Here is a 26,760-nt window from a genome sequence, read left to right as displayed (position 1 = left end):
TTTATGAGAGGAAGAAAGTACATGGAAGGTGCTAGATAAATAACCTTTCTCCCTCGTCCCTTCTGTGCTACCTGCTTTGTCCCTGCTTTGTCGTGGATTTATTTTACCTTGGAATCTCTTGAGGCGACGCCCTTCTTGTTCTCTAGTCCTTGCCCCATAGCCCATTGGCAGGACATGAGATAAGGGACAAACTGACTGGTTTGAATGACTTGCTGGTGATTGACAGGGAGGGCCTACGTCTGTTGCAGATGATCAGTGCAGAAGCCCCTGTGTTGTTTGCCAAGGCAGCCCAGATTTTTATCACAGAGTTGACTCTTCGAGCCTGGATCCATACAGAGGATAACAAGCGCCGGACTCTTCAGGTAATATTATAGAAAATTAGGCAAGCAGCTGCCTTTGCCTTCTTCCCGTGCATGGCTTTGGACCAAAGATTGTTCTTTCCTAGACCTCTGTCAAACTGATGTGTTTAACTGGCATCTTCCTCTACTGGTGGGAAGCAGGCAGACCTTATGGCCAAGATAGTATGTATTTCCCTACCAGGAATGTTAATTTCCAACTTCCCTGTTTGTCACAGCTCAGTGACTGAACTTTGTACTTGGTGAGCTCTCACTGTAAACAGAGGCTAAAGTGATTATTTATCTATTTCCTGATCTAAACAGCTTCCAGTTGGAAGCCTTCAGAATCTCCAGGAAAGAACAGTCCCAGGAAGAATAGCCTCACTAACCTCTTTAGCATTTTTGTTCCTTTTCTGTTTTCCTGGGAATCCTTTCCTTCTTTCTTGTTTCTTTTTTGTTTGTTTGTTTTAATCCAGCAAATCACTTTCTTATTGTATGAAGACCCCTTAGTCATTGGGTGTACAGACTCTCCACTCAACACCCAGGCCCTTTCCTAGAGGAAAGATTTCCCAGACATAAGAGGAAAAGTATGGCAGATACAGGAGTGCCAGTATTCTAACAGCAATGCCAAGGAAGTACATTATGTTTTCTTTGTTTCCTGTTATCTCCAAAACTGAAAATGCATGCTTTTGTTCATTTATTCTGCAGATATTAAATGAATACCCACAGTGTGCCAATCACTGTTCTAAGCCCTGGGAATTAATACACAAAACAGACAGAGATTCCTACCCTTAGAAATTTTATAGTCTCGTGCAGCTAGATATTACTTTAGATAAAACTTACTTTATATTGTCTTGGAGGAAGTCAGTGAATCTAGAGAGATCTAATTAAAGCTACCTTCAGGATCAGTTCAGATTGAAAAGTAAAATGGGCAAAGCACTTGAACAGGCCCTTCAAAGAGGAAGACACCCAAATGACCAATAAACAATGACAATATATGCAACATCATTTGTCATCTGGGAAATACAAATTAAAACCACAGTGAGATACTGGTTTGTACCCCCTAGAATGGCTAAAATAAAAAAGACTGACAATATCGAGTATTGACAAGAAAGTGAAATGACTGAAACTCATTTATTGCTGATTAGAATGTAAAGTGGTGTGATCACCTTGGAAAACTATTTAGCACTTTCTAATAAAATGCATTTCCTTAATCTCAGACCCAGCCATTCCACTCTTACATGTACTCCCCAAAGTGTGGACATTCTTGTATAAGACTGTCTGTAACAACCTTGTTTATAATAGCCAAAACCTGGAAATAGCTCAAATATCCATTGAGATGTAAATGTATTAACAAATTGATGTATTCTTAAAATGGATGACTAGTCAACAGTCAGAGAAGCAAACTATTCATGCAACAATGTGGATGAATCTCAATCATATTTAAGCAAAAGAAACAGGAAAAAATTACACCGCACATGATATCATACACTATCATCATCCATGGAGATAGGAATCAGAGTTGTGGTTGCCTCAGATTAGTAAGGGAAGGAAGTTGGCTGGAAAGGAATAGAAGGAAACTTTGTATGTTCTTATATGGGTGATAGCTGCCCAGGTGTGTATATTTATTCATATTCATCAAGCTGTGTACTTAAAGTTTCTCTGGCTTTTTTGTTTTGTTTTTTTTTAACTAAATATGATAATTGGTAAAATATTAACATTAAAAAAAGGCAAAATAAAAATGTTTACAAGACCTGTTTTAAGTATATCTGTTTCCAAAATTCCATAGAATGCTTTAGTATATGTCTAAAGGTGATCATTTATTTTTTCCTTCCCCTCATTCTACCCACAGATGAGCCATCTGGGTGGCTTGAGTAGGTGACATCATCATGAATGTGATACTCTGTCATACTATCTTAAATGAGACCTGGCACCCTTAATGTGTGCCCTGCCTCTGTTGGGAGGGTTTATTATCAGGCTGGTGGTTGGCAAGAAGGTCGGACTGGAGTTTTGCATTTCAGTGGCTCGGGGCCATTACAAAGACAAGGGAAGGGAAAAAAAAAAACAGAAAATTTCCATCCCCTCCTATTTTATCTGATGAGTCACCTTTTAAGTGTGATATATAGAGCTTGCTGAGGATTTCTGTTAGCATGTTGACTTTTCCCTCCAACATTTTATTATGAAAAAATTTAACCATGAGCAAAGTTTACAGTGAACATCTGTGTAACTCACCACCTAGATCCTACCATTAACACTTTACTTGTTTTAGTCCCATATTTGTCTTTCCCTCTGTCCACCAAATCATCTGGTTTTAAATGTATTTAAAACTTTACATTCCCCGGAATACTGCAATATGTGTATCACTTATTAGTGTTCTCTATTTTTTTTCTTTTGCTTTATAATTCTCCTACAGTGAAGTACACAAACCTTAAGTATACATAGTGTGTTGGTTCTTAATTTAAAAATCTTTTAGTTTTATTACTTAAAGAAAGGGAATGGCACTCTTAGAAAGAACCTCATCAGAGCAGGCCTTAGTTTCAGTAGCATTAGTCATCTGATTCATGTTCTCTTCCCCCCAGTCCCTACCCTAGTGGCTTCAGATTTCCAGTATTCATGTCATGTTACACAGTATTTAAACTGTGAATTTGACATTGTCATTTTGAATTTCACAATAAAAATTGTAATCTTGTAGAAACTAACATATATAGATCCAATGACTAGAAAAATATTGTAAAAAGTTACTGAAATAGGATTTCAACTAAGAAATTCAAAATAGATTATAAACTACATGTGAACCAAAGAGTCAAAATATTATTTAGGGGCTTAAAAGGTTATAAGGTTGAGTAATGGCCTAACTTTGCTAACCACAGAATGACCAGAAACCTGTCAGTTGAAAGGCTAGATTTGTACGAATGTATCTGGAGGATGATAATCTTAACAGTTGGGAAGACCTTGGGGCAGGATCTAGCAGAGGTGTTAGTAGTTGGAGGCTCACATATTTAGTCTGTAGAGCACGAACTATATGTATCTCTTTTTGTCAGTGTTTGTCCATCAGCTGTGATCATTTGAAGTTTGTAAGAGTTCGAGTGTGATTTTTTTGGCTATAGGCTTGGCCGTGGGTCTTTAGTTTGACTTAGAAGTCATCATCTTAACCTTAATCATAACTTGGAGAGTAGAAAGCCAGGTAAACTAGTTTCTCCCCAAGTTAAGTTTTCACCCTGCTTTTCTTTGTTACAGAGAAATGATATCGCCATGGCGATTACAAAATTTGATCAGTTTGACTTTCTCATCGATATTGTTCCAAGAGATGAGCTGAAACCACCGAAGCGTCAGGTGAGCTGGGAAGGCATTGCCGACGAGAGGGTGCCTTGCATCCTGGTATCAGATGATCTCCGTTTCCTCTGTCAGCACAAGTCATTTGCTCTTCTTTTGCTTCTCTTTCTCTAGACCAGATCCATCCTTAACATCTCCTGTTACTCATTTTGGGATACTTTTAACTCAGTGCCTCTGAGGTGGTGCCTCAGTGAAAATAGACAAAATGAAAAGTAAAGACGAGTTACAACAGTAAAGTGTAGCTCATTTCGAAGTAACCTAGGAAGTCTATCAGAGTTCTTAAATTTGGGATGGTAGAACAGGTTATAGAGATTTTAGACTTCTGGGAAGCAGCTTCTGTGTGTGCATAGTTGTGTTTGAAGGGAGTGGACTTGGTTTTCTCTTGCTCCGGATTGTGGTTCTCTACGAAGTGTGCTGGCTGCACATCAGAATCACCTGTTAGAGTTTTTAAAAATACCACTGCCCATGCTCTGCCCCCCACATTGACTGAAACAGAATCTGTGAGGGGGAGGCTCAGGCATCAGTCCTTTTTAAAGCTCTCCAGATGCTTTTAATGTGCAACCAGGTTTGAGAACCTCTACTTAAACTTTTTCTAAGCAGTGACGAGAAGGAATGTGTCTGCCTTTCCTGCTCTTCTGTCTGCTCCTCTCCAGAGGTCACACCATTGTTTTTCAGCACTTTGGGTGCATAAAGCTCTTAATTGCAATTTTGATAGATCCCTCTCCTATGTTGCTCATCATTTTAGACTTGCAGATTGCATGACTCACTGGCTATAGTAGAGATACTTGGAATAGTGGCAAAGTCTGGCAGGAGCAAAGCTGAGCCTTGATCTGCTTGCTTTGTTCTTGTTAATAAAATTTTCAGTGTTTTTAATGAATTATTTCATAGTATATTATCCTTAGAAATAGGAGTCATTCAGTAATGACCATTCTCCTGTGCTGTCTCATGTTAAAAACCAGTAAGAGAATGTAGGAGAAGTGGGCATCTTTATCGACCTTTGTAATTGTGACCCTGCCTGGGGACCTTCAGGTTAGCAAGCCCTCTGTACCTCCTTCCTAGCACGGGGTCCCTCACTGCGTCTCCGTTCTTCTGGGCAGTCTTTGCTACTGTAAACATCCTTGACTGGAAGCTGTAAGGCGTTGCAAGGAGCTTTCAGTCGGATGTTTACAGCGGCAGGCTGCCACGGTCATCTTGCTGCACATGGCCTTTGAAACATTGCAGGTTTGTGCCCACGGCTCAGTTCCTCCTCTGGGTGCTTCCCTCCTCCCTGAGAAGTCACTACAAGAAGAACTCAGACCACTTCTCTTCCTTCAAAACAGTTGTTACCACTCACCCACCCTCCCTGTTGGAATTTGTTTCAGAAACCCCCTTTAAAAACAAGGTGGTGAGCTCTGTGACAAAATCAGGCCTTGCTCAGGCTCCTTGCATCAACTCCTGCTTGTTTCCTGTGGGCTGCCTGCCAAAGCAGCTGGCCAGAGAGAATGGTCCCGTCCTCTCCCTTCCTCCAGTGTCCTCAGTGCTTGACTCTTTTAGGGTGTCAGAGAGCTCCTTGTTACATCCTAGCCTGACTCTGAATGCTGTGATCCATCTCCTTTAAAGTGTGTCTAGCTGAGACAGCTCCTTGCTGCCTGGGTTCAGTTCTTTGCAGGCGTTCAGGCCATTGATTGGCATCCTGTTCGGGACAGCTGCTGCCTGGCCTTTTTTGAAAGGTTGAGATTGCTGAAAGCTGGCCTGAAGTTCTAAGATAGCACTTTTAATCCTCTGTAGACATGAAGTTTTCCCAAGCTCCAAATTGGCTGGCAGCTTCCTTAAGTCTTTTAAAAGCGCCTACTCTCCAAAACTCACCCTTTCTGAAGGAAGCAGCAGTTCATTCTTGCTACTGAAGCAAATGTGCTTTTGGGGGCTGGCTGCACAACACTGTGGTGATGGCCCTAGGAGGTGATGCTGCTCATTCTCTGGTGGTGTTTATCAGACTCCACTGCCGAAGAGATTCAAGAGCAAGCACTCTGGTTGGGGAGGCCACTGCTAAGCTGGGCAAGTGCCCCATCCTGGATTGATCCAGTCATTCAGAGATTGTTCTAGCACAGGGGGTGGCTTCCCACTGCTGGGGAAAGAAATGAGCCAGAAATACTGAGTTGTTGATCTAAGGTCCTTGACTTCTCAGAGATGCTTGGGGATGTCTCTTGTTCTTTGGTGAAGCAAGTAAAGACTCCTCAAGCAGGAGAGAATTGAGGCCTGACTTTTACCCCATAAAGCTATGAGTTGAAAGTTCCTGCTCATTTAAACGTCATTTTCTCTTCACCCATTTCTTTAAACCAAGCATAATCACTCCCTTTCTAGCTTGACCTCCATTGGCAGAATGAATCTTCTAATGCAGAAGCAGCTTAGATATGCTTCCCTTCCATTCCAGTGATTGGAGATCTGACATGCCTGTCCTCAAAATGCAGACCTTTGTGCCTCTATTTGATACTCACAGAGTGTCCCAGACATTGCCTAATTTATAAACAGCTTAAGAGGGTACTGTAGGCAGCATAGAAGAAGCTCTTTACATGTTCTCACAGCTTTTGGCAAAGGATATTTTAGCTTCTGAAAGTGGTAAAGTGTTTGCTATTTTTCTGGCAAAAAGACAGTATTCACTTGCAGATTCGCTATAGTCAAGGATAACTGGAGGCAGAACAGTCACAGGCCAAGGGCAGGTGAAGGCGTGGGGCTCCCTACTCCCCAAGACTTCTACAAGTTAGTTTTGGAGTTCTTAGTCCTCTATACTCGTTCATCACCCAAGAGCTTTTTCAAGTTAGGTTTGGACTTTAATGGTTAATGTTTTTTATAAAATGGGAAGGGAGTTCTGAGTGGGAAAATAAATTCATTGAACCTATTTCCGGAGCCTTGAAAAGAGTAGTTGGCCTCTGTTTCTTTGCTGGGGAGGGTATCAGTATTACCCCTGTCATAGCCAAGATCTAGTTGACTGGTGGGCCTTTATTTATAAGGATGAGAAGTTCGAATTGAAATGGAGATAATGTTGTCACAATTAAGTTGTTCTGGAAACTGAGACTTAGATGCAAATAAAAGGGGGCTTCCTTTTTCTTCTACCTCAGCATGATCATGTCCAGGGTTCATACTGTTTGGTCCTGAAGCACAGAATACATTAACTTAGAAAGTTGGTTCCTGTTGAAGGGCTAGCTTAGAAACCCAGAGTGTTCAAAGTGTCTGCCTAGACTGGGTGAATGGACGTCAGGGAACCTTGCATGCTGAGATCCAAGTTTCTCAGAAGCTAGATCTCCGCAGTCCTAGTTTTAGTATCCTGGGCCCCCAGTCCCTGGGAAGCAAAAGAATACCCAGCCCCATCCTACAGTGGACAAGAGTGTATCCCCACACGGTGGCTGCAGAATCCTAGAGGGGGCAAGAGTTTAGGAGTTCTTGTCTGTTGCTGACAGTTGTTGGGTTCAAGAGTGTTTGTCATACCCCCAACTTGGGTTAGGGCTTCCCTGGTGGCTCAGCCAGTAAAGAATCCACCTGCAGTGCAAGAGACCTGGGTTCAGTCCCTTGGTCAGGAAGATCCCGTGGGGAAGAGAAGGGCAACCCACTCCACTATTCTTGCTTGGAAAATCCCATGGACAGAGGAACCTGGTGGCCTGCAGATCATGAGGTCACAAAGAGTCAGACGTGACCGAGCAACTTAAGCATACATGCATGCACACAGCTTGGGTTTAAAAAAAAATACTTGCCTACCTCCAATTGTCTGCCCGACCCTATGAATTCATTTATCATTTAGCACCTGCTTATTGAGTGCCTGAAAGGAGAATAGTAATAGGGACAGTAGGGGGCAAGAGAGATCGAGGCTTTGCCTTCATAGGCCTGTCATTCTAGCAGGGAAGGTAGTGAATTTGGCCAGCAAGTACAAAAAGCTTTCATGAGAAAAGGACCGTGGAAGAACAGATTGGAGATAGGGTCAGTACCAACTCTGTGTATGTCCCTTTGGGGAGCTTTAAGGCAATCCACAGGGTCTCTGCTTTGGAGAAGTCTTTTCCTCCTTCCTTGAGCCTGAAAAACTCAGTCCAGAGCACAGAAGCGAGTAAGCTTAGCTGATACTTTTGCTCAGCCAGCCGAGTGGTTGTATGTTTGTACTGTTTCTGTTGTCCCAGGCAGGGGTTCCATGAATCGCACCCCTCCGGAGCAGACGCCGATCTCTGTCAGTGGTCAGGGGCCAGCCAACCCCGGACCCTCAGACTGTAACCATGCTGTAGTGCGTGTAAACATCCTACACTCTCAGCTGTGAGCTCGAGGTGGCTGGGAGAGGGTTGTTTACTCCTTCTGCCATGGAAAACGTCTGCTGAAGAAGGAACAGGCTCTTCACCCAGCAGGTCGGCCAGAATGCGACCTCCCTAGTCAGCCAAGGCAACACCCCAGTGGAGAGCTGTCCCTCAGGCTCCCTGGGTTGCGCTTCTGTGTCTAAATACCACCAAACCAAATATGATGCTGGATAGACACGTCCTTAGTGACCACCGAGCTCTCGACATGCTGTGAAAAGCTGGGCTCTTGCCTACCAACGTTCTTGGTCCTGACATTTGCTTCTGAAATTCCAACCCAGAAAAAGCCCTGTGTCCCTTTCCCCTGCTCTTTCCCTCCAGAGGTGGTGGGGGAATGAAATAAGGAGAGTGCTGCCTATTTGGGAGATTGGGAGCCAGCCTGAGTGTTTGGGGTGCTTGCAATTAGCACTGTTCTCAGATCACAGGCCTTGACAGCATTTACTGACAAGCACAGCTAGTGCGTGGTTTTTAGTTATGGTAATTATTTGCCCATTTGCAACTCATCACGCAATGGGTGATTACTCTGTACTTCAGAAAATTGGCTGTACGTTTGTTTTGTGAAGCCTATGGAATCTGTTATTTTTAGTTCGATTTAGCACAACTGGTCTCTTCAAATTCCACTTTCCCTTGGCTTCAAATGTGGAGAACTCAGCATTCAGCAGGCAACTGCACAGAGACCGTTTGGGGGAAGAATGGAAATTCACTGCGGTGGCTGCTGAGTCGGTTCTTTTCCTCTTACCTGCCTCTCCTTCTGCCCCACAGGAGGAGGTGCGCCAGTCTGTGACTCCTGCCGAACCCGTCCAGTACTACTTCACGCTGGCTCAGCAGCCTACTGCCGTGCAAGTCCAGGGGCAGCAGCAAGGCCAGCAGACCACCAGCTCCACAACCACCATCCAGCCTGGGCAGATCATCATTGCACAGCCTCAGCAGGGCCAGGTCTGTGAGCGGCCGAGGGTGCCGTCCCAGCAAGACAGCACCCCTTAGGTTTGGGATGGGCAAAGTGGGGCTGGGGTATATGGGCAGTCAGATCATTGTAGATCACTGGGTTTGAATTCTGGAGACCTGGACTTGCCCCCAGACTCGGCCGCTGAGGTCATGTGTCACCTAGTCTCTCTGGACCTTGGCATCCTCATGGGTCAGATGAGGAAAGTGCAGTGAACAGAACATTCTCTGGGGTCCCTAAAACATTTTAGGAGGAAAAAAGTCTCTTTGATGCCTCCTTGAAGAGAGTGACATCTTCGTATAAGGTCTTTTAAGTGGACTCCATGCCTGCTGTCTGCGTCTCCCCACCAGTATGGGAATTTGTATCTTTAAGGGGGCGATCAGGCATCATTGCCAGCTTGCATACATTTCCTCTCCTTTTCCTCATCATTTCTGTCTCCCACCGGATGCGTCCAGTGACCTTCTTTTTTTTATAACAGTAATCAGAAGATTCCTTCTCTCCCTGATAGTATTGTTATGAAAGCAGTTAATATCCACATTGTTGGGGATCATGAAAGGCTAAAGAGAATTATGTTTCCTGAGCCCTGACTCCAAATTCCCTATCAGTCATTGTTTATCCATCAGACGTTGAGTGTCCTCTTAGCTAAAGTCCAATGCTATGTTGAGGATACAAGCATGAATAAACCAGCCCCTATTTTTAAGAATTTAAGAATCTAGTTGGGGCTACAAATACTTACAGAGTACACCACTTGCCTTGTGGGAAGTATAAGATATTCTTAGCATTGTGTAGAGGGTGTTATGGGAGTGCTTCACAAGGGGTACCTGACAAAGATGTGAGGGAGGTGGCAGCAGAGAATGTCAGAGAAAAGTTCTCTGAAAGGAATAATGTGAGTCTTAGAGGGAATAATGGAAATGAATCAAATAAAGGGGGGAAGGAGGGCTTTCCCAGGAGAGGGCACAGCATGAGCAACGGTGGAGAGACACAGCACAGGGAGTGGTCGGAGGGGAGGGTGCAGCCAGCACAGGGGAGCATCTAGGCAGGTTGAAAAGACAGGCAGAGGACACATCCTCAGCAGCCATGTGTATTCTCTTAAGGAGCTGGGTCTGCCTAAAGAAAAAACATTGGGACAGAGCTAAATTTAAATTATTGTGGTTTTAGAACTTATTCCCTGCTCACTTTTTTATCCGTAATTTGGAAGTTTATGGCGTGCTTGCTCTTTGCTAGGCACAGTGCTGGGCTGGAGGGGTTTAAAGATGACCACATCTCGGTCCCTGCCTCAAGGCATCCACTGCAGCATGATGCCTCAGGGACCTTCTTTGGCTGGTGCTTGTGCCTCCCCAGTGGTGAGCGCTTTGCCTGCCTAAGGCTTTATCCTGGTACAGGCTAACTTCAAGGGAGTCTGCCAAGAGCTGGCCCTGATTGGCTAATCATTCTGAAAAGCTCATGACTATGGTGCCCCGACTGCAGGGCACGCCGTATGTGATTTGACATCTGCCAGGCTAACATGAGCCCTCATTTTCCTGAAATGATTTAGAAGTACCTTGGAAATCCTCTTGGGAAAATTGAGTTGGTAGTACAGTGATGAGTTGGCAGTATGCATTTCTTTTTTTTTTTAAGTCAGCGAGAATTTCATCTACCTCTTCTCTGCCACCCTGTACTTGCTCAGCTTGGAGCTGATAAGGCTTGTGATGATGGTGACTTGGTTCCTCCCAGCATCTCCCAGCTCTTGTTCCCCTGTCTGACTGGTTCAGGAAGCCTTGTGGCTGCGCTTTGTCACACCTCCCTAGGCCTGTAGGAGTGGCTCTTTCAAGTTGAGCTCAGGTACCTTTGTAGGACTGATAACGTATTAAAATTGGGAGGAAAGTACATTTTGGTCAAGTGAATCCTGTGTTTCCTGTCATAAAATTGGAAACATTTTTGGAGGTTTGGGGAGCAGGCTGAGTTGGAGATCATGGTGTCAGAATGGGAGATGTTTCCTGTTGACCTGGCCCACTGCCTGCATGCATTACCCTCTGTCCTCTTTCTCCCTACCCTCCGACAGTTTGTAGTCATTTCTTCTTACCTAGAATCCCTTGAGTCCCATCCACAGTTCCCAGAACACCTGCCCCTTCCCTGGTAACGTTACTGCAGAGTAGACCTGTGTGGTCAGAATGTAAGAGCAATAGGGGTAACAACATCGATTAAAGACCAGATTTATTAAGACTCTCAGAGTCGTCTTAGGAGGTGGTTCTTGGTTTCAGGTGGGGAGAAATCATACCCAAAGTGAAGGCTTGGGTGCAGGTGTAGTAAAGGCTCTACTCGCGCTGCCGCCAGATGAGCAGCGTATGCTGGGGTCTGTAAAGGTCACATCTTTACTGCTGTAAAGGGGAGGTCTAAAAAAATAACTGACCCTCTCGACAGTTTGAATCCACTGTCTCTCAAAGGAGGAAGTTTGAATTCTGTTAAAGTGTTAAATTCTATTACTTGCATAGCCTCAGTTAAGATCCAGGTCTTAACAGTGTCCAGGTCTTAAGGGCATTTGCCTCTCCCTTGGGAAGCCATGCTGTGATCTGGAGCAGCCAGCTGGCCAGCGTGGGCTGGAGTCACTCTCTGACTAAGTGGGGGTGACAGCCGGTGTGCCCTTTATGTTTCTCCCAGTGCCTTGCATCCCGAGGAAGCAGCCCAGGGTCCTAAACTGACCCCACTTCCCATTTGGTTTGCCCTCCAAACTCACCTGCTCCAGGCTTGACTTCAGCCAAGTCTCGGGCGAATTATCATAGTTGCTTTTAGTTCTTTTTTACCTTACGTGCCTTTTTGCCACTGACCGGGCTGTGAAAAGTTGCAACATTTGAAGCATAGAGAGAGGTATTGGGGTCGAGGCAAATACTTTGCACCCTGAGCCAAAAATTCCATTCGGCTTTCCTGTCTTTTACTTTGGGGAATGATTTTATCAGTGCTCTGTGTGTGCGTAGTCCCAGGGGACTCTGCAGGTTGAGTATTGTTGGTGTTGAGATGAGGTCAGGCATTTAGGAGGGCTTTGCTCCTGGTTAACTGCTCAGCATTAACCCCTTGGTAGGCCTGATGGCTCTGGACTATAACACAGTCAGCTTTTTCATGACTCTTCCTTCCAGACGACACCTGTGACCATGCAAGTTGGAGAAGGTCAGCAGGTGCAGATTGTCCAGGCCCAGCCACAAGGTCAAGCCCAGCAGGCCCAGAGTGGCACTGGACAGACCATGCAGGTGATGCAGCAGATCATCACGAACACAGGAGAGATCCAGCAGATCCCGGTAAGCCCTGCCCTGCCTTCAGGTCTGTGCGGCGCTGTGTGCAACAGTATAATCAGAAATAGTTAAAGATTTTAATACACACACAGGCTCACTTTGTTGTAAACCTGTATATCCATTACCCTAGACCACAGCTGGCTTCACTGTGTACTCCCAGCTTTCCTTTAATCCAGGTTCAGACTCACAGCTGTGGGGCAGCTCCTCTAGAGTTCCCCTTCCACCGCCTGTGCAAAGAGGTCATTGTAGCCACTATTCCATGCCAAGGCCCAAAGGCCCTGTGAGGCAGTCCTGTCTTGATTTGCAGAGAATAAGAGGGAGGTGTATAGAGAAGGCCATAAATACACTTGTTGCATATTTATGAGTCAGTTCCCAGTGGAGCCTGCAACAAAGTATATTTTTGGCTTTCATTTAACTTACTCATTGCTTCACTGTGGACTGCTACTTCCTATGTGCCTTGAGGGATTTCATTTCTTATATTTGTTGGCTTTTTCACTTGTACTTGTTTTTTTATTTAAGAAAAAAAATGAAAAGAGTCCTTGTCGTAGCATGTGCCACCTATTCATTGGTCAATTTGCCACAAAAAATGTGGAAAATGCATGACATAGAGCAGGTCTGTTCCTGGCTCTCACCTTTCCTATTGTTAATGAAATGTAGGCAGATACAGAACCTCACTTGGTTTTGTCTAACCACTTCCTCTTTGAAGGAAGCTTGAAAAGTATCCTTAGCTCTATTTTTGGGACTGCTCTTCTTAATTAACAGAGTAATAGGCCAAGAGAAAGCTGAGGAAAGGGGGGTATGTGCATCACCATCTCTTTTCTTTGTCACCTCTCTCTTTCTCCCGGACCCTTCCTTCTTACATGGGGCGGGGTTGGGGTGGGGTGACCACATACACCCAGAAGCACCTATCGATTTCAGATTCCTTACAGCCACCAACCCATGACTTCTCTCATAAATGGTTCTCATTTTTGTATGTGAGAGCACCAAAATAAGATCATCTAAGTCAGAATAGACTTCCCACTTTGTAGTAACTTTGAGTCTTTTAAAGACTTGGGGGCACAGAAGACTTGTTGCAGAATTTAGGACTTAGTCTTCACTGTATACTTCCATAGGAGTCTGCATTTCTAGACTTACCAGAGTGCTAGTATCAGTGGTAACTTTCAGGAAGGAAACTATGCTCCTCTTTAGAAAGCCCAGGGAGTGGGCTGCTTTGCTTTGTTGCTGTTCAGTTGCTAAGTTATGTCCCTCTCTTTGTGATCTCATGAACTGTAGCACACCAGGCTTCCCTGTTCTTCACTATCTCCCAGAGTTTGCTCAAACTCATGTCCATTGAGTCAGTGATGCCATCCAGCCATCTCATCTTCTTTTGCCCCCTTTTCCTGCCCTCAGTCTTTCCCAGCGTCAGGGTCTTTTCCAGTCCGTCGGCTCTTGTCATTAGGTGGCCAGAGTGTTGGAGCTTCAGCTTCAGCATCAGTCCTTCCAGTGAATATTCAGGGTTGATTTCCATCCAAGGGGATGGGCTTCTTTGCTCTAGTTAATGTTAAAGGGGTGTGAGGGTCCCCAGGATTATCCCTGTGGAAGAGGTCTAAAGAGCAGAGCATCCCCAGATATCTAAGCCCAAGCCTAAAAGAAGAGCTTGCTTCTAAGAACTGCTTAGAACTGTTTGACTCACAAGTTTTCAGTCCCATTTGAGTTTCTGCAAAGTGCTCTTCCCAGCTAGGAAATGTGAAATCCCCATGGCCGGCAGTGTACTTCCCTACTCCTGGGACCAGACTTCTTGCAGTCTTCCATCCCTTGTCCCTGGCGGGAGTTCTGGAGACTCCTGGGACCGACCACCACCAGTCTCGGCACGTGAGGTTTCCCAAGCCTCCACGCAGCTGTCTTCCTCCTCGTAAGCAACTTAACGTTGACCTGGAAGCTGCACTGTAGGATGTAGTGGGGGGTTAGGCTTGGCATCACAAGTTCCTAGCAACTCTTCTCGGCAAGTTCTCAGGAGAGAAATGACGGCAGGTCACAATATCTTGCCCTGTCTCCCTTAAACCAGACTCTTAGTGGGTTTAGATTTTGTGTCCCTCCATCTTGCCTTAGACAGTTCTGGAATGTTCTACCAGGAACTTCAGTGTTCCTCTTTTCTTGGTTAAATGTTCCTCTTTTCTTGGTTCAGTGTTTATCTTTTCTTGATGGTTCAAATCCTCTTTGAAGCTGAAGTTTCAGAGAAGCAGTTTGATTTAGCACTATGCAGGAGCTTCATCTATTAGCATTTTACTCATGTAAGTAAAAACCCGTAAAATGAAGTTAACTCTTGAAGGCAAGAGGAAAATTTTCTCCAGGACAAAGGGGCATGACTGGCCTATTACCCTCTAGAAGCTCACACTTAAAAGAAAAGCAGGTCAGGCAGCCTTTTTTCTGGAGGGTGGTGTTTAGGCCCCCAGATGGAGGGAAACCATACCTGACGGTTTTCCTGGAGCCTCTTTCGTCCCCCATATCCCAAGCGTGACTGTCCATAGTCTTCCTTTGCCAACTGTTTTCTCTGCTGAGCCACAGTTCCCCTCGCATTGTAGCTGCCTTGGTCCTCTCCTCATCCTCAACACTCAAAGCACTAATAGTTTCATGGTATGCTGGAGCATTAAGAGCCTGAGTTAAGGCTTTTAGCATGCAATTAAATGCAGCATGTGGTATTATTGTATTATCTGAGACTTAATCGTAAGCCTGAGGGACTCTAAGGGCATTTTTGTAGCTTTAGTTTCCCATGATGGGGTATTCTGTGAAAGGTTTACTGATTCAGCTTCCCCTTGGGAGGTGTTTGGCCAGAGGCTAGTACTGAATACCAGGGATCCTTAAAAGTCCCACAGACCCGCATTGGTCCTGGCTCTTGGGGACAGAGATAGTAAAGCGGGCCAGCTTTCTCTTCCAAGGTGTGCAGCATGGGGCTCGGTAGTTCTCGGGCTGTGGTCCTGAGTGATGACCATCTGCTCTGGGTTCCTGGTGGATGGATCAGCCATGCTAGGAACTGGGGTAGCAAAGGGTGGAGATGGAGGAGAGAAAGGCCCACACTTAAGGTACAAGCTTTCCAATAACATCCAGACACTTGGGCATAAACTCCTAGCGTAAACTGTGAGCAGACAGCTAAGAGCCAGTGAATACTGAGGGTCCAGCCGTGCTGTTCTCACGCGTGTGACAGAATCCTCTGGGAATTTCCCCCAGGTCCATTCAAGGAGCGTGCTCTTTTGTGTGACTTACGGGGTTGGGATGTTATGGTTTTGCTTGTTTTGGGCTCTGTTAAAGAGGAGCTTTTCAGAGCTGGCTTCTTTGGAGAGGCGGTGGGTGGTGGGTAGGGGACAATCACTCTCGTCATGCAGAGTTTGCCTGCTGAAGGTTGCACTCAGTCTCCTGTGGTCTGCTTGTGTCTGCCCCTGCCACAGGTGCAGCTGAATGCCGGCCAGCTGCAGTATATCCGCTTAGCCCAGCCTGTATCAGGCACCCAAGTCGTACAGGGACAGATCCAGACGCTTGCCACCAATGCTCAACAGGTATGTCCCCCAGAGATGCAGGGCTGAGTTGGGGGCCAGCAGGAGCTGGCTTCTGACTGGAAAGGAGGGCTCGGCACACAACTCTCTGGCCACCTCATCTTCAGCAAGAGCCACCTCCACATTCTGCATGTATGCTCTGTACCCCAAGGGACAGATGGGGTTTATCAAAGGATTGGATTCAAAGTGTGTCTCTTACTGCTTTGTTCTCGAGGGACAAGGAAACACAAGGCTGAGGAAGTCTCAGGATACCTGAGGAAAGCCCGATGTGTGTAAACGCGCAGGTCTGACTGAAGGAGGCATTTTCACAGGCTGCCTCATCACCATCAGGCTCAGTTTCCATCTTTAAACCTGAATGACTGTTGTGTCCTGGCATCTTCTGTGCCCTTTGGAAAGTTACTTAGATTTCCCCCCCCCTCACCTTCTTGTGCACCCCTAACCAGAGACTGCCCCTTCCTCTCCCCTCACGCCCCAAGATATTGAATGCTGTGAGCCACAGGTGCTGAGGGGGCCACCTCCCTGGGCATAGGGATTGGGGCTGTGGGCATTATTTGCAGGGGACATGGATGCTGGATGGGGAGGCATTGTTAATCAATTCTTTTGCCTCAGACCCAAAAAAAGCAGTGATCGTTTAAGAGCTGGACTCTTCTGACCCAGTTGCATTTCTAGCGATGTATCTATTGGCAGTGATGACAGAGCTGAGTTTGTAGAGCAGGTCTCCAAAAATCTCATTGGGGAAAATATGAGGAATGAGCCAAAAGCCGGACTTCTGAGTTCCATGTGGTCTCTAGGATGGTTAAAGAGCCCGCTCCAAATCCATCCTTCCTTGGCTTGCTCACTGACAGAATCAGATCTCAAGACTGCCCCACCCTTTAGTGTACCGCCCCCTTTAAACTTGTAAGATTCTAGCCTAGGATCCAGAAACTTTCTGTGGCACGGTATGGGAAGAAATGAGAAGGAAGAGGTCTTGGTTCCCCAGAGGTCAATTTTGGGACCAGGAACTAAAGCCAGAAAGTGGGGAGAGGTGGGTGTTAGAGAAAGAAGGAAAGAACCAGGAAGAGGCACCTGAGGCCAGTCAAGAGTCTTCATAACAAACCGATTGACAGGTCGTAATTGTAACAGTTTGACATTTAGTAGGTGCTCAGTAAATGTTTGCTGACTGACTGTTGAATAAATTATATGTAAATGGAATTTAAAGGTAAATGAAACTCTGTTCAACTGATGTGAAGGGCAGTCCTGCTGGCCACAGGAAACAATGAAAACCTCATCTGTGAGGTATATTTTCCATTTGTCTCAGGATCACTCATTTATTCCGCAGGCATTTCTTCAGTACTTACTTTGCACTGGGAGATGGAAAGACAAAACTTAACTCCTGCCCTCTTGGGAGGAGAAAGATCCAAAACAAAGAACAGTAATTAGGAAACCCTTTCACCCTGTCCCCTTATTGTTCTCGCAGCCCCATGGGTAGGCCTGATGGGTTGTTTTTGGCCATTGTGAGGACACTCGAGAAGACAGTCCTTACCTTGCAGGGAGGCTGTGATGATTCCAGGAGAAGGTACACAGAAAGCATTAGCTAGTCAAATGTTCCATAGATAACACATACACACACACACACATCCTTCAGTCTTTTTTCTAGTCTACCAAGCTGTCTCCAGCAGCTGGCATTAGATGATGCAGTTCTCCATATCAGTAAATTTCTTTTAAAATGTATTTAAAATGCCCACATAAGATTTTAAGTACATGTGACAAATGGTTTCCTTACTGCCGCCTGCCCCCACCCTTGGCCCAGAGGGTTCCGTGTGGCCTGTCTCGGAAAAAGTACTTAATAGGTTTGCCACAAGGGCTTCCAGGGCCAAGGCCACCTGCTTGCCAGGGTGTTTCATATTCCACTGAGATAATCTGGGTGATACGGGTTGGTTTGGAGCCCACCGACCACTCACCACTTTGCCCAGTGTTTTGCAGTCTGCCATCACAGGTTGAAAGACAGACTCTTAGGGTTTCTGCCTAAACTGTAAATGTTGTGCCCTGTCCTGTCAGCATCCAGGAACTAGGTGGTTTTGTTTAGACTTGAGCCTCAGGCCTCAGAAAGACCTTATAGTGAGGGGTGGTTTGGAGTGGGGCTGGGGTTTGTGTGGACACTAAGAGAGATGGTTGCGGACGTTGTATATTGACGTCTCCACGGGCCTGTCTGTGGTGCCAGCTCTGAGTAGCCGTCACTGCTTGGGGCGGGGGAGGGGGAGGGAGCCTTGCTTTCCTGCTACTCATCCAGCCCCTGTGCTATGCCAGGCCTCCTTCGGGCACTTCGTATGCACTTTCCATTTGATCTTCCTGACCCTCTCTGGACTGGTGGGCTGGTGGACTGATGGACCAAACCCTGCAGCTCATCTGCCTACTTTGCCTTCTTGATTCCTACAGATCACACAGACAGAGGTCCAGCAAGGACAGCAGCAGTTCAGCCAGTTCACGGATGGACAGGTAGGACACCAGCCAAGGCAGACGCAGAGGATGAGGAGTTGTTGGAGGGTAGCAGGTGCTTTCTGTGGGTTTGGTGCTTAGGGGAGCTGTCCCATCATCTTTTCACAATAAGTGGACAGAAGTTGTTAAAGACAAGTCTTGCTTGTCCTCTAGGTTTAGAGACTTGTGGAAGTTTAAAATAACCCTAGACTTTATATAGCCCCCATGCCCATTTTACAGATGAGTAAACTGAGCCCTTGAGGTGGGAAGTGCCTTGTCTGTGCTTGCTTGGCTGTTCATTGCAGAACCAGAACTAGCGTGCAAGTCTCCAGTCTCCTTCTTTAAGGATAGCTTTTCTCTAAGCTGTGCTCTTTTTAATCTCATGGATTAGTTGAAATGCAGAGAATGTGTGACCTCTCAGCTCTCTCGGCACCTGGAATTCAGTAATTCTAAACCCATGTGAGGAAGGAATCTTCCCTTTTCCCTCCGCCTTTCCTTCCGTGCTCTGGCCCCAGAGACCCCTGAGGACATGGTAGGATGACATGCGTAAGCCTGTGTTCTCTGCTGCCCAGAAAGGGGAGGAGCTGGCATTAGGACAGAGCTCTGGCTTCTGCCAGCACCAGATGCTAGGCTCACACGCCAGGTCTCCTGTGTCAGGGGGTCTTAGCTTTGGGGTTTCTGTGGAAACACCTGAGAAGTTGTGTCCAGTTGACCCTGACCTTTCTTGGTGGCTCCGTGAGCATCTTCTCCACCCCTCGCGGGTCTTGGCTGTAGGAAGCGACTAATCCCAGGTGACCTGCCTGCCCATCAGGGCCAGTGCAGGGGCCTCAGCCTGAACCAGACACTCTAAGGAAAAAGAGAGGGGATAAACCCTACTGTCTCTGCCAGTGAGGATTACCAAGAGTTGGGGAAATGGTGACTTCCAGGCTGCTGGAACAGTGGTTCAGGTTGCTTGTGTTTGTCACAGAGGAACAGCGTGCAGCAAGCTCGAGGCTCTGTGCTAACGGGAGAGGCAGAGCCCAGAAGAGTGAAAGCCACAGGAAATGCAACCCCCCACACCTCCTCCCTGCCCACCACACAGCCCCCCCTCCCACTGGGCTGGTGCCTCCTGGGTCTGCTGCTCCCAGCCCCAGCAGACTGCCACTTCCTCTCCTCCCTCAGACGCCTTGCGGTGGGTAGTGGTTGAGGTATCCGGGGCCCCCAGCCAACTCGAGGCCGATAGGGAGCTGCATGCCCCTCTCCCCAGGTGACCTCACTCTCTCCTCTCCACTCCTCGCAGCAGCTCTACCAGATCCAGCAAGTCACCATGCCTGCCGGCCAGGACCTCGCCCAGCCCATGTTCATCCAGTCAGCCAACCAGCCCTCCGATGGGCAGGCCCCCCAGGTGACCGGCGACTGAGGGCCTGAGCTGGCAAGGCCAAGGACACCCAACACAATTTTTGCCATACAGCCCCAGGCAATGGGCACCGCCTCCCTCCCCAGAGGACCCCGCCGACCTTCGCGCCTCCTGCAGGCTAGGACACTGGTGCACAACGCCCCATGCCTGGGGGCCGAGATTCTCCAACAGAAAGATGCAATATTTTTTATTTCCTTTTTTCTCATTTTTTTTTCCTCCAAGGAATCAATATTTCACTATGTTGAGCTGTGTGTCCAATGCTATGAAATGAAAATATTAAATAACATATTTATGGCATTTTCTCAAAGAGTGTGGTTAAGAAGTATTTCTTTTGTTTTACTTTTCTGGGTTCTTACCGCCACTACTTTTAGGAGCAGATCTCCCCAGGGGTGTGTGTAGTCTCCCGACTCTGAGAACAGCCGCTGCCCCAAGATTCGCCACCTTGTTCTGCCCTCAGGTGAAATTGGGTGACGTGTGTAGCTTCCTTTCCACTAGTACTCTTCTCCCTGGGCCCTGCTCCTGCCCCAGAGCCCTGTGGATTTGCCTCCAGAGACCGTGGGACCATTCTCTGCATTTACAAGACTCAATTTGCCGTGGAGAGTGGATGGTTTCATTCCCAAACCCTTCTCTTCCAGGGACCCAAGGAGACTAGAACTTTGTGCATACCGCCCCCCCCCCCCCAGCCCCTCTTTTCAACTTTATTTTTAAATGCATTAAAAATTGTGCTAGTCTCCTTTGCTGCATGGACTTCAAACTGCATGAAATGCAATAAATCTCATTTTAGATAATTCGGAGTCTGGGTTTCTGTGTCTGAGGACATTCATGGGACCCTTTGCCTGGGGTTGCCTGCCTGCCTGCCTTACTCCCTGGACTATGTGTGGCACATGGACCAGATTCAGCCTGTGTCCTTCTTGGCTGAGGGTCAAGAGAGCATCGCTCATGGAGGAAGCTCTCTCTATCCTTCAAGCAAGGCCTTGAGTAAGTCCCTTCACTCCGGCCTTGGCACATGCTGGCACTCTGAGCTGCCTGCTATGGCCATGCCCATTACCAAAGGCCTGGCATCTGCCATGGAGGGCAGCCCAGGCCCCTTGTCAACCAGCAGGTCAGAAGGCGTCTACAGCCAGGACTTGCTTCCTATTAATTGAAGTAGGTAGCATAGAAGGAGCATGCCACTCCTTCACTGACCACAGAGGCCAGTGGTGAGCCATCTTCCTTACCTTCACCTTGCCATTTACAGCTAGAATGAGGCCTGATGTCATGGGAAGAGCAGAGGACTGGGTGCCAGGAAAGGAACTCATGTTTTCTCAGACAGTAATATGTCATAAAACCGTGGGCAACTTCTTTCTGGGACTCTCTTAAGGGGTGGAGGCCAGGCTAGGGAAGAGGCTTTAATAGATGATTTCAAGTCTGACCCTAATGCCCGCATAATTCCCTCACCAATATCCCCCACTGTCAACCGTGGTAAGCTCTTAGACATCTATTTCATTTTCAGTTATTTACCTAAATGGACCTTACCTTACTCCACAGGAAAAGACGGTATGTCTTACATTGAAAACATACACAGTGAAATAATAAATCATAACAGAATTATGAAGACTTATTGAGTAGGAAATCTGAATCACTGAAAACAAGAACAAATGTTCTGGTTACAATGATGTAGACAGCGTTTTTAAAATTGAGGTTTCACCCAGATCTGAAAGAGACACGTGCACCCCAATGTTCATCACAGCACTGTTTATAATAGCCAGGACATGGAATGCCCATCAGCAGACGAATGGATAAGGAAGCTATGGTACATATACACCATGGAATATTACTCAGCCATTAAAAAGAATTCATTTGAATCAGTTCTAATGAGATGGATGAAACTGGAACCCATTATACAGAGTGAAGTAAGCCAGAAAGATAAAGACCAATACAGTATACTAACACATATATATGGAATTTAAAAAGATAGTAACGATAACCCTATATGCAAAACAGAAAAAGAGACACAGATGTACAGAACAGACTTGGACTCTGTGGGAGAAGGTGACGGTGGGATGTTCAGAGAGAACAGCATTGAAACAAGTATGCTATCAAGGGTGAAACAGATCACCAGCCCAGGTTGGATGCATGAGACGGGTGCTCAGGGCTGGTGCACTGGGAAGACCCAGAGGGATGGGATGGAGAGGGAGGCGGGAGGGGGGATTGGGATGGAGAGGGAGGCGGGAGGGGGGATTGGGATGGAGAGGGAGGCGGGAGGGGGGATTGGGATGGGGAACACATGTAAATCCATGGCTGATTCATGTCAATGTATGACAAAAACCACTACAATATTGTAATTAGCCTCCAACGAATAAAAATAAATGGGAAAAAACAGCAAAAAAACAAACAAAAAAATGAGGTTTCACATTTGATCCTGAGCTTCAAGAGAGAGATGCGACCAGGTGAGAGATTCATGCTATAAAAGAAAGAAAACATTCTTTGGCAAAAGCAGATGTTCCTCGCTGTAAGGTTTTGGATACATGGTCCCCGTCCAGTGTCATCAAGGCAGACGAAGCAGGTGATTCTGTCACCGTAAGTCAGGTCTGCCTCCTTCCTTCTAGCCCTGGACTTGTCTGAAGGGGATTATGTGAACTTTCCCACCGTCCTGTACCCAAACATGTCTCAGTGAGTCATGCAGGTAATTTACTGAGAGTCTGTGCCCAGCCCCACTGGAGAGGCTGCAGGAGAGGGCTCATGAGAACGAGGAGCACCCAGAAGGGATGTGGGCTCACAGAGGAAGGACAGAAGCTCAGCTCTCATTTCCTGGCCAGCCCCTCTCTATTGAGGCCACTGCACTGTCACACCTTGCTGCTCTTCAACTCATTCCCCAAAACCCAAGCATAATTGGAGTCTCAGACAAGTGAGTGAGGCCCCATTTTCCCACAGACTTCATTCTTAATTTGGAGATATTTGATCAGTTGCCTTACTGAGCACGTTCCCTTTAAATTTCCCCGCCAGCAGGGCCCATGCGGGTGTAAACAAACACTTCGGTACAGCCCAAGAGAGCCCCTATCTAATACCCAGCATGATCCCCTTACATCCGGAGCACTCTTAGACATTTTTCCTAGCCCTTGCAGCATCTGTCCTCCCAGTGATCTTCACAGTGACCCTGCAGGGGAGACAGGAAGAGGGATGGTGATCCCTGTATTATGAAGACACAGAAGGCCCAGTGAAGTGCAGTGACTTGCCCAAGGTCACCGAAGGAATAGGGTGGAGCTGAAATCAAAACACTGATCTCCTGACCCCCTGCATACATGGTTGCTTTCTGGCCAAGGGTGCTGGTGGGGGAGGGGGGGGGTGTAAGAGAGAACAAGACTTTACTAAATATGAATGGTCTCATTTTGCTTTGTCTCCCGAAACCCATTGGTGAAGCCTTGAGTATGCATGGAATAAACAGCAATTAGATCTGGTCAGTGGACAGCTGGTGGTTGGGATAACTCCCAGAGGGTGATGCTGGAGACCAGGGACTCCTGGGATTATGAAAAAAAGACCACCTCTCCAGCCTCCTTGCTGCTCAATTCTACCGAGGCCACTAGGGGGCAGCAGGTAGCACTCACCCAAGACAAGGAGGTGTCTTGTCCCACCCTTATCCCAACTTGAGACAACTAAGGAAACTATGAGGCATGACTGTCCCCTTTCTCAAGGGGTACTAGACCCTTAACTCCCTTTTGGATAAGACCTCTAATTTTTGAAGGGAAGGACCTTCCTAGGGCCCAGTGAGGGCTGGAAACACGATCCTCTCCAGAGTATTACATCCAGGCAGGTGGTTAGATTCTGTTGTTCAGTTGCTTGTGTCCGACTCTTTGTGACCCCATGCACGGCAGCACGCCAGGCTTCCCTGTCCTTCACTATCTCCCACAGTTTACTCAAACTCAAGTCCATTGAGTCGGTGATGCCATTCAACCATCTCATCCTGTCGCCTGCTTCTGCCCTCAGTCTTTCCCAGCATCAGGGTCTTTTCCAATGAGTCAGCTCTTTGCATCAGGTGGCCAAAGTATTCGAGCTTCAGCATCAGTCCTTCCAGTAAATATTCAGGGTTGATTTCCTTTAGGATTGACTGGTTTGATCTCCTTGCTGTCCCAGGGACTCTGAAGAGTTCTCCAGCACCATAATTCGAAAGCATCAATTCTTCATCGCTCAACCTTCTTTATAGTCAGATTTTAATGATGACTTTTTGACAGCCCTTTCTATCTCCCCATCCTTGTATCTTCTCATTCTTTTCTCCCCTGCACTCTACATTCCTGTCACACTCAAATTACTTGATGTTTCCTGAACTCACCTCCATGTTTTCAGAAATACTGACCCCAGTGGCTGTCCTTTTTTAAAAATGCATTTATTTGTTTATTGGCTGCTCTGAGTCTTTTTTGCTGCACACGGGCTGTCTCTGGTTCAGCGATCGAGGGCTGCTCTCTAGTTGCAGCTCTTGGGCTTCTCATTGTGGTGGCTTCTCCCGTTGCAGAGTGTGGGCTCTAGGGTGCATGGGCTCAGTAGTTGTGCACGGGCTTAGTTGCTCCTCAGCATGTGGCATCTTTCCAGACCAGGGATCACCGCCTTGCATTGGCAGATGGACTCCTAACCACTGGACCATCAGGAAGTCCTTCTACTTCTGTCCTGGTTGTCCTTCTACTTCTTTTTCCACTTATTGAGCTCCTATACACCCATCAAGGCCCATTTTAAATAACCCTTGCTGAGAAACTTCTAACTCAGAGGGCAGAGTTAGCAAAGAGCTCTTTGATGCTCTTATAGCAACCTCTACAGCCTCTATCATCAGTGCTCATACACACAATCATTCAACAAATATTTCTTTGGCACTTTCTATGTTTCAGACATAGTTTGGACATTGTGAAGTTATCTGAAAACAAGCCAGATGAGCTTTGTGCTATCATAGAGCTTATATTGGGTTGGGGGCTGGGGGAGAGAAAGGAGTGACGAGGGGACAACAAACAGAAGACCAGTTAGGCTCTGAACAGTCTGTTAGAACTTTCTCGTTTGGGCTGTCTTCTTCACGGATGGTCCTTCTCCAGTTCAGGATGGTCTCTGTGCCTCCAGAGCCCAGCTCAGGGCCTTCACCGAGAGAATGACAGTAACTGATGGGTGAGCGAGTGAACACAAACCCTTCCCTGAAAATGGGGCCTCCAACACTGCACACATTTCTTCCCTCTGCTCATTGGCTCTCACTGTCACTTCACTTGCTGACGGTTTTCTGCTGAGCACTGATGGTATGCTAGGCAGAGGTATTCAATGGAGATTATTCTTTTAAGAAAATTTTGTGTAGGAAAATACATCTAAAGCTTGGTATTTAGATGAATTAAATCTCATTTCATCTTCACATCCTCATTAGGTAGATATTCTCATTAATGAGAAACTGAGGCTCAAAGAGGTTAAGAAATTACCCAAAGGCACCAACTGGTTGAGTGGAGCCAGATGCTCCGTGAAGCCTCTCGCCTCAGTGGGCTCAGCCCCGCCGGTCATCCCCTCTGATAGTGATCCTTTTCCTACAGAGAATGGGAGTCGCTGCCTCCCAGTTCCTGCATAGAGACCTAACCTTTATCCCACTGCTCCAGTCATCTATAGGCCTCTGTAAGGTGGCGCTGACCTCCCAGGAGGAGAGGACCCCAAGGTGGAAGGCCCAGCAAGTACCTGGTCACATGAGCAACTTGGGCCTGGCCTCCGCAAGGCCCTCAGAGCCAGACTGGCAGTGGTACCCAGCTTGGGTACTGGGCCGCTACCACGAAGGGATAAGAGAACAGCAGACTGGCATTCAGGAGGGGAGAACCTGAGCTGGGCCCCAGCTGCGCCAGGCTGGGCTGAGCTCCTCAGGCGGGCGGGTGCTGAACAGAGGTCTGAAATGGACCTCAGCCCCATCACCTCTTCGGCTCCCAAGCCCTGTGCCCTTCTCTTCCAGCGAAGGCCTACGGGACAGAAGCTTTCTAAGGTATTGAATGTGTCGAAACGTCTTTACTTTGCCCTTTGTTTAAATGACCGTTTGGCAGTGTGTGGGATTCTAGGTTCACAGTTACTTGCCTTCAGCACTCTGAAGGTACCGTTCCATTGTCTTTTGGCATCTGTTGTTGCTGATGAGATGCTTATTGTCAAGTCAGTTATTGGACCTTTGTAGATAAGCTGTCTTTTCTTTCTGGAGGCTTTTATTATTCTTGTTATTCTACACTTTGGTGACAAGGTGTCTAGGTGTAGTTTTGTTTTTAAAGATATCTTACGAGGCAGTCTTGGCCTTTTAAATCTAGAAATTCATGTCTTATTTCTGGAAAGAACTGAGTCACTCTTTCCAGTATCTTTTTCTGGAAGCAATAATATATATGCTAGAGTTTCTCATTCAATTTTGTCTCATTTCTTTCATATGTCTAATTGTTTTATTGTTCTGTGCTTCATTCTGGAGGATTTCTTCAGTTCTAGCTTCTAATTCACTTATTCTCTCTTCAACCATATTTACTAACCCATCTATTGAATGTTGGTGAATTTAATTCATTTATAAAATTTCTAGATAACTGTTCATAACTGCTATGTGTTTCTGTCTGATATCTTCCTGTTACTTTATAGATGCTATTCCTTCCTTTGTCTTCTTAACGATCTTAACTATAGTAAACTTCCTTTCAGATTGTTCCATTATCTCTAGGTCTTTAAATATGAATCCTCCCATGAGAGAGGTGTCTCTCAAGATAGTGTATTTCTTACATGTTGTGGTTTATCCTTGAGATATTTATTTTTAGCACATTTTCCTGACTGTATCCTGGGATTTGGAGGCCACCGTATGATATCCCTTGTGGCTCAGCTGGTAAAAAATCCGCCTGCAATGCAGGAGACCTGGATTCAATCCCCGGGTTAGGAAGATCCCCTGGAGAAGGGAAAAGCTACCCACTCCAGTATTCTGGCCTGGAGAATTCCATGGACTGCATAGTCCACAGGGTTGCAGAGACTCAGATAGACTGAGCCACTTTTTCACTTTCACTTTCACTATGGTATTACTGCTCAGCTGTATCTGCCCAAGCCTTGTAGAAGTACACTAGCCCCAAACTAGCTCTTATATGTGTCTTTTTGAATTTTTGCATGGCATGAATATCAGATCCTAAGTCCATATCCCTATGGATGGGCTTAAGGTATCCTAATCCTATGGGCATTCTTTCTACCCAAAGCCAGGTCAGGTGGCTAACAGGCAG

At 46.5% G+C, this 26,760-nt stretch overlaps 1 protein-coding gene across 7 annotated transcripts in view; it reads left to right on the top strand.

Moving 5' to 3' along the window:
- NFYC (nuclear transcription factor Y subunit gamma) overlaps positions 1-20,346 on the top strand; it is a 62,939-nt gene extending 42,593 nt beyond the window's left edge. For 5 of the 7 annotated variants that reach the window (XM_065915378.1, XM_065915366.1, XM_065915406.1 and 2 more), the window contains 7 exons: positions 249-362; positions 3,573-3,668; positions 8,738-8,911; positions 12,029-12,187; positions 15,604-15,711; positions 18,124-18,183; positions 19,442-20,346. In XM_065915378.1, coding sequence (XP_065771450.1) covers positions 249-362; positions 3,573-3,668; positions 8,738-8,911; positions 12,029-12,187; positions 15,604-15,711; positions 18,124-18,183; positions 19,442-19,561 — 831 coding nt within the window. In that variant the 3' untranslated portion in view covers positions 19,562-20,346. The remainder of the gene's footprint in view (positions 1-248; positions 363-3,572; positions 3,669-8,737; positions 8,912-12,028; positions 12,188-15,603; positions 15,712-18,123; positions 18,184-19,441) is intronic. The other 2 variants (XM_065915357.1, XM_065915395.1) reach the window with 2 other exon arrangements.
- The last annotated feature ends 6,414 nt before the right edge of the window (positions 20,347-26,760 follow it).

Source organism: Muntiacus reevesi, chromosome 1 (assembly GCF_963930625.1).
Source record: "Muntiacus reevesi chromosome 1, mMunRee1.1, whole genome shotgun sequence".
Lineage (NCBI taxonomy): Eukaryota > Metazoa > Chordata > Mammalia > Artiodactyla > Cervidae > Muntiacus > Muntiacus reevesi.
This window is presented reverse-complemented; position numbering and strand designations above follow the sequence as displayed.